The 13,340-nt window shown below is 39.0% G+C and overlaps 1 protein-coding gene across 3 annotated transcripts in view; it reads left to right on the forward strand.

The window, feature by feature from the left end:
* The first annotated feature begins 376 nt into the window (after positions 1 to 376).
* LOC117166611 (uncharacterized) overlaps positions 377 to 13,340 on the forward strand; it is a 38,522-nt gene continuing 25,558 nt past the window's right edge. For all 3 annotated transcript variants that reach the window (XM_033350712.2, XM_033350718.2, XM_076627880.1), the window contains exon 1: positions 377 to 945. In XM_033350712.2, coding sequence (XP_033206603.1) covers positions 925 to 945 — 21 coding nt within the window. In that variant the 5' untranslated portion in view covers positions 377 to 924. The remainder of the gene's footprint in view (positions 946 to 13,340) is intronic.

A 13,340-nucleotide genomic window follows, 5' to 3' on the forward strand; every position in this document is an offset into this window, starting at 1 on the left:
TCTGTCGTTCACCATCGAGTTATCATCGAGGTCGGTAAACGCCACTTTCCCAAAATTTCTAAACATTCGAGTTTCCTCGCAAGATCGAAGCTGAGACCGTCTCTTTGGGCGGGTACGGAAGCATCAAGGAGCCGACGCGGCCGAACAGCGAGAGGACGCGAAGCTATTCTTAAAATAGGGCTCGACTGAACGAAGCGAATGAACGAGAGAAGCCGATACGTATATACGGAGGGTAGGGCGAGGCGCGGGACGTCAGTACGCGTTAATCAGAGGAAGATGGAAAAGCACGGTCGAAAGAGGAGCGTGTAACGAAGGCTCGGGAAGAGAAGTCGGAGAAAGAGAGGGAACACGGCGTGCCTCGCGGGTCGCCGGCTCTTCTTCAGGGTCCGAGCTTCGTCCGAAACGAAGCGCCTCCGTTCTCCTCCTCTTCTCTTATGAGAACGTGCCGTCGGGGACGACGCTTCGTCGAACCGTTCGTCGTTCGATCGGTTCTCCACGTTTGGCCTCACTCGTCTCTTCTTATCCCTCTTTCGTTTAATCCTTCTCTAGTTTCCTGTATCTCGCTCTATCTGTCTCTTGTGCCTCCGTCTCTTTCTCTCTCGCTTTATCTGTCTGTGTTCTCGCATCTTTCTCCACCTCGATCATTCGATTCACCGGTTTCTTCCTCTTCTTAGCTCCGCAGCTTCCTTCTTCTCTTGTCTTTTCGGCTCGAACCGCGTGTCACGGTGAAGCGAACGTGGTGCACGCTGCGGGTGGTGGTGCTGGTGCTTGGTGTTGGTGGTGGTGGTGGTGCTGGTTGTTTTGGTGTCGTCGATGGTGTCGGTGGTCGATGGTGATCGGTGAATCCGCCTCGAGCGATCAGGAGATCTCACCCTTGGAAACCTTCCGCTTTCGCTCGATCGAGGAGGGGAGGCTGCTCGAATCATGGCGTCCTACAGGAGCTACGTAAGTGTTGAGACTAGGGTTTCAGCGAAGTCGTTTACCGGATATCGTAGTTCGTTTATGTGATAATTTCGATGCACGTGCGTACTCGTACAGGCCGAAAACCGTGGGTTTGATCAACGTTTTTGGGCGCGGTAGGTTCGGGAAACGTAATTTTACCGGCGGTTAATTGGGAAGTTCGTTTCGGCCGGGTGAAACGTTGTTTACGCGACGCGGTGTCTTCATTAAATCGACGCCGGTCGCAAAACGACGCGAAGTTATAATTGGTGTTCCGCGGTGTCATCGCACGAGATGAATTTTCGCAAACGCGACGCTGAAAAAGAAGCAGAGTAACGCCGCTCGGCTGTACCACGCTGAAACGCGTTCTCCCTAATGTTGTCGAGCGTTTTGGGAACCGGGCAAGTAGAAAACGACGAGTTTCCTCCATTTCGTTGTCGCGTTCTTCCGAGCAAAAGGCTGTTTCTGTTTTTCTTTCCCTTTGCTTCTTTTTCTAGCGAAATTTTTAACGTCTCGTTTATATGGTTTATACGCATTCCACGGTTTCAAAGCGGTATAAAATGTGACGTTTTTAACGATACATCGATGCTGAAAGAAAATGTGAAAAGATGTGAAAGATCGGTACTATTTTTTTTTTTTTATAAATTCTCTGTATATATCACTTTCCAACGAATCAAGCCATTCTCGAAGAATGATCCAATATTTTGTTGAAATGCAACTGCAGTCTCTTCAGGTACTTAGTGACGTGTATAACGCGAATTAAAATATAATTGTTGGCTAAAATGTAACTTGAAAAATCTAACTTGAAACCAAATATTTTTATATGCTTATATATTTTTTAGTCAACGCGATGCATCGTCATAATTGCATTCGCGTGCAACGACGCAAAGTGACACTAGTTGCGCGTTATCTCGTATCTAGAACAATAAACAGCGTTTGCTGACGATGATTCGTGTTATCTTGAAAAAGTAATTGAGAATCTAGCCGGTTCGTCAGATATAATAATTTTAAACTATTCGAAAGCCTAATATTATCGCTCGATTTTGTTGAGAATTTAACTATTGAAGATTGGCGTGACCGTGTCGTATGGTGACCTGCATAAAGAGACGAGATGATGTTTAGTATTTATTGTGCATGGTGCAGATATTATTAACCCGTTGATGACTGTGCTCGTGTCTGAGGCGAGCTATTCGTGATTCGTTTGTAGACAGTGTCGTTTGTCTGGTTTGTTGTCGAACTGGTTGATTAGCTTGGCAATTTACTGCGCTGAGAAGGGAGAATGAAATAGGTTTTATCATAACCAAGGAAATATTTCATTATTTTCTATAAAAAGAATGCAGCTGGAGGAAAAAGAAGAGCTAGAAAAAGAGAATTGAATTTATTACAGAACTTCATGCTTTTAATTAAATGTATTCTTTTAGTTTATATAATACAAGTTAATTTACGTAAAAAATTAATTTACAGTTAAAAACACTGTTTGAAAAATAAATCGTAAACACAGTAATTTATTGCTTCCTTTCGAATAAACACCGAATGAAATTCAATTTAGTTATAACGTTCTATCATTCTCACGATCAGAATGATTTCCTCTTTGTCGATGTTTCACAAGTTTCATTGTCTGACAAAAATATACGAATTTATGCTTATTTCCCTCTTTATCTTCGGTATAATTTATATAAAATTATACTTTTGCCTAGAATTAATAACGCAGTATTTGTCCAACATTTATTACAATATATTACAATTGTTTCGACGACCTGTGCTTGATATGTTCCTTGATATTTTGAGACGATAGTTCAACCATGTCATACAATGATCAACAATAATTGATCTCGATCAAGATGATCTACTATGTACAAATACCCTCTATTTTGCTCCCATCCAATGTTTCAATATATCATACAACTTTATTACTTCGTCAAACTATATCACAAAACTCGAAGACGTTAAATCTTAATATAAAGTAATAAACGAAGTAGCAATAAACCTAATGCAAAACTGATCCAAACTAACAGTAATCCATAATAAACCGAATATAAAACAACGAACATATCGTATTACTCGTATATTCTATGTGCCTCGTATACTAAATCGAGAAGATTTTGAGAGCCTGCATTTAATCGCGTATTTCGATTCATAGATCATCGTCATTTTAGTTTCACGATCAGTTACGTCATACGTTTTCATAACCCGAATGTTATACTAAATTTCTTATAACGATAAACCTAAGATACTAGGTTTTATGAAAAATGACAGGCAGCCTACACCATTGTGACCCTCAGTTAATAAAATAATGTATGAAAAATTTAATTGACCAATCGTTTAGAAATTCCCAAATTTTAAGCAAAGTAAGCGACGAACAATTATTTTGGATGTATTTGATTCTTTGTGGTCGTTGCACCTCACGCGTAATCTATACGCGACTCGACCGCCCGCTATAATTATGCGATGTAAATGAAGTCCATTAACGTTATCGTCCGAAGGCCGTGGTCGCACGCGATCCTCTGTTTCACGCAGGCCGCGTCGCTGTTTACAAAATACCTAGAATTTAAGACCGCCGTTCGCCAGTCACGCCGCTGACGCGACTTTGCCCCTCCGTCGTTTTCCCGATTTCTTTCGACAGTGATCGCTTGCACGTGTTACACATATTCGTGCTTCAGGGATCGAGCACACTGACCTCCCTCATAAGATCATTAAAATCGCGTTTCATTATTGCATGGCAAAAATATTTGGACATACTCCTCAATAAATTTACGGATATCGCTGAATGATTTTCTTGAGAATATCAACAGCATACAGATACGCGCACGTATGTACATACAGTTCGGATCTTATATCGAGTTTTGAATTTTTGATTATTTGCTCTCGAGTTCTCAACGAGAAGTTGCTGGGTTTGTTTTATGATTTCTCGTATGATTACTATTTCCAGGAAGCTGTAAAAATTGATCGGCAGGCTATTTCTTTTCTCATTTGCATAGTCGATGTTCTAGCGAAAAGAAATAACTTTGTTCCAAGTTACGTTTCCTTTTTCTAGTTATATTTAAAGTACAATATAGGACACTATACTTCCTCGGTGGTATATTTCAGCAACTCACAACAGTCTCTGTGTTTGTATACGTTTGGAAAGATGCTTAACTAAAACGATGAAATATTCCATTTACTATACCATAAAACAGGTAAGCCAATCCCCTTTTCCAAACACACGTTTCCATTAATTTGCCAATTATCTCGAAATATTACTCGAAGCGAAGATCGCCTTAAAAATCAGCAGTCCCATCGTAAATGTCCGAGCGCGGATCTTCGTACGTAGATACAGTGTGTAAACCGCGCAGTAGATAGAGTACGGTCGATGGTCAGACGGTGTTGGACGTCGTAAGCCAACTTGCAAGGGTCCGATAATAATACATAGATCGGCTGGCAGCGGCGCAGAGGTAAACATTTACCGAAGAAGCTCGGGCTCGGCAGCCACAGGGCACGAATTCCGGGTGTGCACCTCACGGAAACGCGTTCATACGTCGGCATCAGGTCGCCTGTGCCGTGGCCAGCAAAATTAGCCGGGCCTTTCCCAGACGACGTATGCCTGCCGGCGGTCTACTCATGCCAACCTTTCATCTGCCTATACCTATATGAATACGCACACCATACGCGACACGCATACGCAGTGTTTCATTCAAGCAATTAGCGTGTTTAAGCTTCCCGATGGGTGTTAATGTAATTAATTTTCTTTTTTTACTTGATCGAGTAGAAAGAAAACGAATAGATATGTCTTCTTAACTTATAATTTCGTATAATCCGTTTAGTATGTATAATTGATGTATTTGTATTGAGATATGTATAATTTTGTGTGCTAACTAGATTAGCCATGCAGTAGTGACACGCGTATGTGAGTATGAGTGTATGGAAGTACGTGTGTGCACGGCGTCTCGAAAAACGGATGAATGCAACTGTTCCGTTAGCAGTGTGATATGGAAGATGGTGAGACAAAGAGAGTGGTGAGACGCGTGCAAATGTGTATCGACGAAGATTCTGCAAATCGTTTATTAAATAAATCTAAAACTATTTTAATATAAATTCTAAGTGTAATCGTAGTGTTCCTTTACTTTTATTTCTGCGATTAAAATCCACAATTCTCAACAACTTGAATCACTTTTTTTAATTTATCATTTCATATCATTTGTTTAATTAGTAGCCTATAAAAGTTGAAAGAATGTTACCCGTATACAACGTGAAACGTGAAAGAGTAAATATCGAAGAAGGAAAATCTAGAAAAAGATTATTGACTAAACGATTGCAATTCCCTAAAAGAAACAAATGTATTATAACGTATATTTAGTACTTGGTGTACATTTTTGAATATAACATTTGTATCTGATAATAATTTATCCATTATACGTATCTATCATAACGAACACTCCGAAGGGAAGCAGAGAATCAAAAAAATAATCCAGTCAATTGCTTATGTCGCGCGATTTACTCTACCAGTGAAAATATCCTGTATATTGAGTGTGAAGTTTCAAAAAGAGCTGATAGGTACCAACCTATCGACCGTTCCTGTGAGATTTTCGTTGCGAAGCCCGATAAAGAATATCCCTGGTCGTTTCGGCCGACAGCTTTAAGAAAGCTCTCGAGGGAACGAACAGTTTTGCTCTCGTCTATTGGAGTTCTTTAAACACGGCTGCATCAGGGGATGAGCCAAGGGTGTACGATATCTTCTCCTTTTCGAACTTTCCAGAGTGAGAGTCGGTCGAAGAGGATTTCTGCGGACGGGTGAATCTTAATGTGCGCGATGTACTGGCTTTGCTACTGGATCGTAGATGAACTCGCGATATCGAAATTTATTGGATCGGTATATAGCTTTCCCCTTTTCGTCTCTTTCTCTCGATAAAATAAATTAGAAACTTTTCAACTAAATTATTTTCACAGATACACGAATTGAATATTTGAGTAAGGTGATCGTAAAGTAGTTAACAAATATTTGTTTCAAATATCTCGTGAACTTAACCATTTTCTGACCACTTTGGTCCGATACTATTTACGCAGATCGATGAAAGGATTCTATCCGAAAAGATTATACAGGGTGGTTGGTAACTGGCGGTACAAGCGGAAAGGGGGTGATTCTACGCGAAAAAAGAAGTCGAAAATATAGAATAAAAATTTTTCGTTCGAGGTTTTGTTTTCGAGAAAATCGACTTTGAATTTTCGCTCGGTACGCGTGCACTTTATCACGTCTCCTTATAACGGATCTCACTGTAGATCGTTTTCTCGATGGAAAAATTAAAAAAAAAAAATTTTTATTCTATTTTTCGACTTCTTTTTTCCCGTAGAATCACCCCCTTTTCGCTTGTACCACCAGTTACCAACCACCCTGTATATTTCCATTTAAACTAATAATGTAACAGTTGAATACATCGCCGCACTTGTAAAACCTGCACGTATATGCTTGTGTTAATACGCGATTTTTTACACCGACAATGTTTTCTTATAACATTTTTCCTACCTGCGCTGATAAAAGAGCTACGACTTTAAAAAGGCGAATGAATTTCTCTGCAGAATTGATTTAGAAACCACTTCGAACCGATACAAAAATACTATAGGATCGATATAAAACCACTTCAAAACCGATATAATAACGGGCTGCAGAATATAACCGGAATCGATATCAGGCAAAATCTTTTTTATTCATAAGAGTTATGACATTATTTCGATTATATAACCGTTTCAAGAAGGAGAATCGATATCACGAGCGTTTGCAACCTCTGCCAGTGGTTGACTTCAATGGAATTATTTTACGTAATAACGACAATTTCGTCGATCGGCGGGCATCTCTAAAACGGCGTAAGTAAACGATGCGAGGTACGTCGACGATGGGACGCATGATAAATTTAGCTGGGGTACAACGTGTTTGCGTTCCACTTCCTAGACGCGAAATCGAACAAGTTGGTCTTTAAGATTGCCCCGCGACATTTACACGCGGCGTGAACTTCGGGCAAATTGAGACATTTCATTTCTTGCGATTCGTCAACATCGTAAACACTCGACTCGGAATTAATTACGATCCCTCATACGTAATTAATAATATTTACGTATTTACGGTGATATTGAATCATCTTGTGTATTTGTTGCGATTTGTAATTCGCAGGTGGAATTAATCGCTACCTTGCAGAGAAAAGAGATAGAAAGTTTCTAAGTAATAGTCGTAAATATCGAATGTATAATTTCTCATTTTTAATTGTCCAATTTTTGTGATATTACGTTTCACGGTACAATATGATACGTTTTTATCGATATCTCGTTACGTGCATATGTCGTGTATCATATTTTGTAAATCATATCGATACAACTTTGTTATCGCGCTTTCTGAATATTTTCAGAACATTTTAGTATTTTTTGTGCCAATTATTAGCTGCAATTGGTTCGAATGAATTTGATTTAATAATTTATTACCTGATTTCGAGATAAATAAAATTTAATACGCAGTTGTTACGCAATGTTGGATATGTAAAACATTTTAAATCCTCTTCTCCGTATAGAATTACAGTCACTGGCTTTTCAATTTATTAAATGAATAACAAAATCTAGACAGATAATAAGAAGATAAGTTTACACGTAACTCACTGGGATAGGAGACGCTACTCGATATAATTATTTGTAAATAACGATAATTATTCGCATTATTATCTTCATATTTATGACATTTAACGTTATCAAACTATGTACGTTGAAAGGCGAGTTTCCAAACGAGCTTAGACAACATATTGAAAATATTACAAGCTTGTTGTTCGTGGAAAGAGCAGAAGGTAAGAAACAGCGATAAAAGAAAGAAGGGTGTGTTCGAGGAGGGCGATCTTCATCGCTGTCCCCGAGGCGACGATAAATCTCGCGAATCTGCGGGGGAAAGGGTGACGGTGAGAAAGGCCGGGCATTACAAGGATGAAACAACAAATCGTGTCGCGTTAAAACGCAAAACCCTCGTAATATCGCGTCGAAGCCAACGGCGTCGCTTAAAAATAGTGCAACTGGAACGCACCGTTTATTTCCAAGCTTATTCGAACATCGTTGTGGACGGATGAAACCGGCGATTAAATTAAAGGGAAAGCGAGAAACGAAAGTTGGAAAATCGGTGTCGTCGCTGGGTGGAAAATCATAGGTTAATATCGCTCGTTAATAACTTTCTCTCTTCTTTTAAAAGATAGACACGCGCTTGAAACAGCTTGAACGCGATTAAACGTCAGAAGGAAAATCCAACGTCACGGTGGATAAGAGACGCTTCGAGACGCAAGAATATGAACAGGGGAAACGAAGGGGAGACGAAGGCAAGGGGAGAAGTGGCTCGGGCTGAAGATAGAGAAAAAGATTTAAAGGCTCTTCTGAATATTTCAAGACGAGTTGTTGCCACGGCAAAACGTTGCCGCGGGACGATTTAATTGAGCGTTCTCCTCTTACCCTCTCGACGCTCCGTGCACAGCCCCTCCGGAGGAACGTCAACTGGAAATGCATATGCATCCGTGGCTCGCGAGCAACCGCTGTGCATCCAATTGCAGTCGGCGTTAAATGGAAAAATACACGCTTCCCTGATCGCTTCGATGTTCGTCGGATTCATTCGCACCCCATGGTTTCGGCTGAAATGTCTAGAGGGTTACCTAGGATACGAGCCTGATGTATTTTAAATGCAATTCTGGTACTCCTGGTTAATCCTGTCTTTACGTTACGAGCTAATATCGGGTTGTTTAATTCATATACGTATTTGGGCTGTTGTTGCAACAGTTTCCTACTACGTACATAGTTTAGGTCTTAATAACAATTTGTCAATCGTGATAGCCGTGCTTTATTAGCCGATGCTAGTGAAATTTCAAAATGTTTCGAACAACGAATAAAATATGTCCATGAAAATGCTGTGTGATAAACGTTCAAATATTTTTATGATATAGTACATCATAAAGGAATAATTAAAAACAATAGCTATATCAACGATATTATCCGTCAATAAACGTCAAATTTTCTTCTCCGTTTCTCGAAAAGAACATCGCACGCGGCTCTTCGATCGATAAATCTCAATAAACAAATCGAGGTACCATTATCCCAATTGGAGCGCCATTCCTTAATATTCTAAACGCTAGCACGTTCACCGTGTTACACAGCTTCTGACAAATTGCACGTTAATACTAGATGCTTGTGATAAAAGCGGCATAGTGATAATGCCCGGGCTTTTCATTGCGCCATACCGGGACAATAAATTATGTTCGCCGAGAGGCTGGCCAGTATTTGGCCAGTGCTTTGTGTTCATGTTGAACGTCGACGATGCATAATCGACTAACGAGTCGAGTCGCATCCACATTTGATGCCTCGATGTTGCTATCGGATACAGGTGTTTCCGATAGCCGTGGTGCAGCTCCGATCCGATCGCATACATTTCACCCTACCATGGAATTTACGCGGAACAATATGCTTAGCTAGCATGGTCGCGTGGAAAATATTTTGGCTCGTCCGCCTCGCCGAGTTAGCAGCCATGTTCATTGTCTCTGGTTTTCACAGTAGGGTGGAAGTACACGATGTTCATGCGAGTGGAAGAAACAGGATACAGAATTGTTAAATGATGGTTATTGCGCATCCTTCGATTCGTATTTTATTCAATCATGTTTTCCGTATTATCGTAAAATTTTCTCAAGTTTGAGAGAAGTCTTTTGCCTCATATTTTACGTTGCATATAGGAAATAACATAATGTTTCGTGAAAAATAAATTTTTATCGATAGCTCGTAACTTTTAATTTGCATCTTAAAGTAAAAAGCATTTTAAATTGCATCAAATTACATGTATTAGTTTCGAACGTTGAATCTACAAATTCGAGTTCCAAGGTACACTTTTTTATAAGTACCACACCTAAGAAGAAACACAAGAGTAGCAAGCTTCACATTCATCAAAAATACTCGAAACCATCACTCCAGAGAAGTTATTTTTACGTTGAAAAAAAAAAAAAAAAAGAAAAGAAAAGGGAAAGATACATCAAACCTGCCACCTTATGTTCGAAAAATACCAGTTCAGTCTTCAGATAACTTAAGGGAGGAGCATTTGTTGTTTGATTTAATGCATTTCTCCAATCGAGAAAGCGTGCTTCTACCAGGAAGTATCATTTCAAATCCGTTCACTGTATTGTTTAAGGCAGCGCACTATAGTCTGTAGTATTCTAGAAAATATCGTTTCTCCTTCCTTCCGTTTGCTCGTTGTTTCTGTCCGTCCTTGTTTCACTGTTTCTCTCTTCTCGTACGTGTACACTTGAAGAGAGAACATGCCTGTGGATACTCCAGAGGGAACATGGACGAAGACCTCGCGGCTATATTTAAACGGACTCGTAGACATCGCCTCGAGTCTCTTTTTTCCATCCAACATGCCACGAAGAAGCATCTGCAGCTTGGCTTCGAAAAACTGCACAACTATGACAGGTCGCGTCCTCCTGGAAATCGCGGAAAGTCCGCAGAGAAAAACGTGACACAATTTTCTCGCTGTTTCACTCGTGTTCGCTGACTCCAGACGTCATTGGAAGCTGCGAAAATTCTCCTAGCTTTATTTATTCGCTTGTACGTTTCGTTTGCTTTTCGATAGCAGTTTGAATTCAACCTTAGGATTAATTTCATTATGAATTGTACATTTTGATGAAACTCTGAACAATTGTTTATTGCATCACCAATTCAAATCAATGATCTTTTCAGAAATTTTCTTCTACAAATTTAGAAGATTTTACAGAGGATACAACATTCGTTTGACTTATTTTTTTTTTTTTTTTTTGAAGTTTTCTGTCATCTACAATTTGCAATCACTTAAATGGTAGAAGCGATTCGTGATCATGACGAAAGAGAAAAGAAATTCTTATTTGAAATCACAGTTACTAAAAGGAAAATAATAGAGATCCTTTTGTTATTGTGTTATATTCCTTTATTCTTTGCAACACTGTTTACGTAAATGAAATAAAATTCAAATATACATGAGATGAGAAAGACGTGCCAAATACGATATTGAAATAAGGCAATAAACTCTGATAGTGATCAATCGGATGTACTTACAGCCTACAGCTGCTAAAATTGTATATAAGAAATATTTGTTGCTCAAACAAAAATGTACCTATAATCTTCCCAATCATCGTTAACAATCCAAATTCAGAATTAAATGATTATCTCTCAACGATCATGACAAACAATAATCTAAAATAAATTGCAATTTTATCGAATTACCGTTTCCTCTGTTTCTTTTCAAACAAATAAAGCAATAGAATATGAAAGATAAATATTAATATTACTGCTAGTAGACAATATCTTTCGCGGAAAATTTGACAATTCAGAATTCAACGGGACACAGAACATACAAAACGTAACGTTTTTCTGTGAAATCGGATTGATGCAGTGCAGCGTGCATCGTGCACGTTGGTCGATGAAACAGGCGTTTGAAAACCGTGGCGGAAGAAGCGTTCAAACGTCGCTGTCTTGTTAGCGACGACCAATATTTGCCGCCAGAAACGACAACAACGCGGTCCGCAAACACAGCTGATCTCGCAGATCAATTGCCCGCATTGAAATCAATTTTGAGACTCGGCCCAACTACGGATCGGCCTATTGCGCGATGTCACTGAACCTAGTCGTTTGAATTATTATATCTATCTACCGATGATTTTTCTACTGCACGAATGGTAAACACATTCGAATAAATGGAATTTTCTGAGTGGATTTTCGTAATTGTGATTGGCAATTCGAGATTAAAATAAAGTGGATAAAATTGGAAATGGATAAAGTTGGTGGGCTGTTAACTGAATTGGACACGTTTCGCTAAACTGGTCTGTTGAACTTTTCAATGCATTAATTAAAGATGGACTTTTTCCTTCTTTAAGATCATAATGATATACCAGTATTTATGTATTTATATATTGACACTATTTGTGGTGATCGAACAATTTTTGGTATTTGAATTATATGTGTACAATTTACAAATATAATATATACAGTACACCAGTATCTCCATCATACAAAGCTTAATGTATCCGAGATAGATTTCAAATGTCATTGAGTACACGTGTACTCACCTAATTCGAATTAATGGATCTGGTTATGGATTTACATAGCGTTAGCATAGGATGTATGAAGTGTTATATAAGTTAATGTAACTCGAGATATCATCTTTGCATAATCTGATTCGTTATTCTTTCTAGTTTTGAATAGCTCGTCGTGTGCTGTTACATGCGCTGGCAAATTTTGTCAAATTAGCTAGAAAACGATTTGATTGATTAAATTCGTTACTCTTCGTGCCACTTTGTAATAGGCAAGGGAAATGAAAATTTGTCCATATTATTCGACATGATAATCATTCTAATTATTAATTACTAGCTTCGTCGGTTGTTATTCGATTTCTTGACGATTACTTGGTCGCACAATTCATTTAATTTACCATGTAAATTTATAAAATCTAAGGGACGAAAGGCGGCGAACGTCCAAAAAAGAGAAAAATTGACATCCATAGCAGCGGTAACCAATTTGCAACGAATTCTAGAAAGAGTTCGCGTTTAAATTCCATTAAAAGAGACTTAAGTGCATTTCTATTTATACGCAGATTCTTGTGAACGCCGTGCCGGGGATATTCAATCTTTCGTTTCAGCCTGAGCTTTCAGTTAGTATTAATTAAACTCCAAGCCGTTGTCATTCTGTCGTAAAATAAATAGCCCGAACTAAAAGCTACGCGTGACTGCGCTAGGTGCCACTGAAATTGGCAGAGCACCACGAATCGGTGCGAGTACGTTGCTCTTCCCATGACTCGCCGAAATTCGAGCCGACCACTTTCTATTCGTTAACTGTGCGTTTTGATGGAACACGATACCGTAAGTTTGCCGTTTGCTACGTCTGTTGATTTTCTGCGGGAACAGGATGTGGATGTTGATCCACTCAGCTCTGTATTTCCGACCAAAGGACCTAGTTTCTTTCCGCGTACCTACGATGCATAGTCAGGAGACGTACCATATATTTGCGTATCTTCGAATACCTTAATATGCATATATAATCTACATTTCTAATTTCTAAAAAAAAAAAAAGAATCTCGGTTTCTATCTCACGTACTTTGCGCCTAGTTCTTAATTTGCTTGATCGATATTCGAAGAAAGCTGTATACACCTTTTGACAGTGTAATCAAATGTCAAAGAATTCAGAATGGATGATTCAGAAAATTATTTCTTTGGTCTCATATTCTCTAACTTTTTGCAGATAATGAACACACATAACTACATCATGTGCAATGGTATTTAAGGTGTGAAAGTCATAGTACTACGTGTGATAATTTATCTGAGTTTCTCTCATGCTACGGCAGGAGTTACGTAGCATTCGTAGTCTAGTTTAGACGATCAAATATCTCTAGATGATAGGAGTAAAGT

This window comes from Bombus vancouverensis, chromosome 2, assembly GCF_051014615.1.
Source record: "Bombus vancouverensis nearcticus chromosome 2, iyBomVanc1_principal, whole genome shotgun sequence".
Lineage (NCBI taxonomy): Eukaryota > Metazoa > Arthropoda > Insecta > Hymenoptera > Apidae > Bombus > Bombus vancouverensis.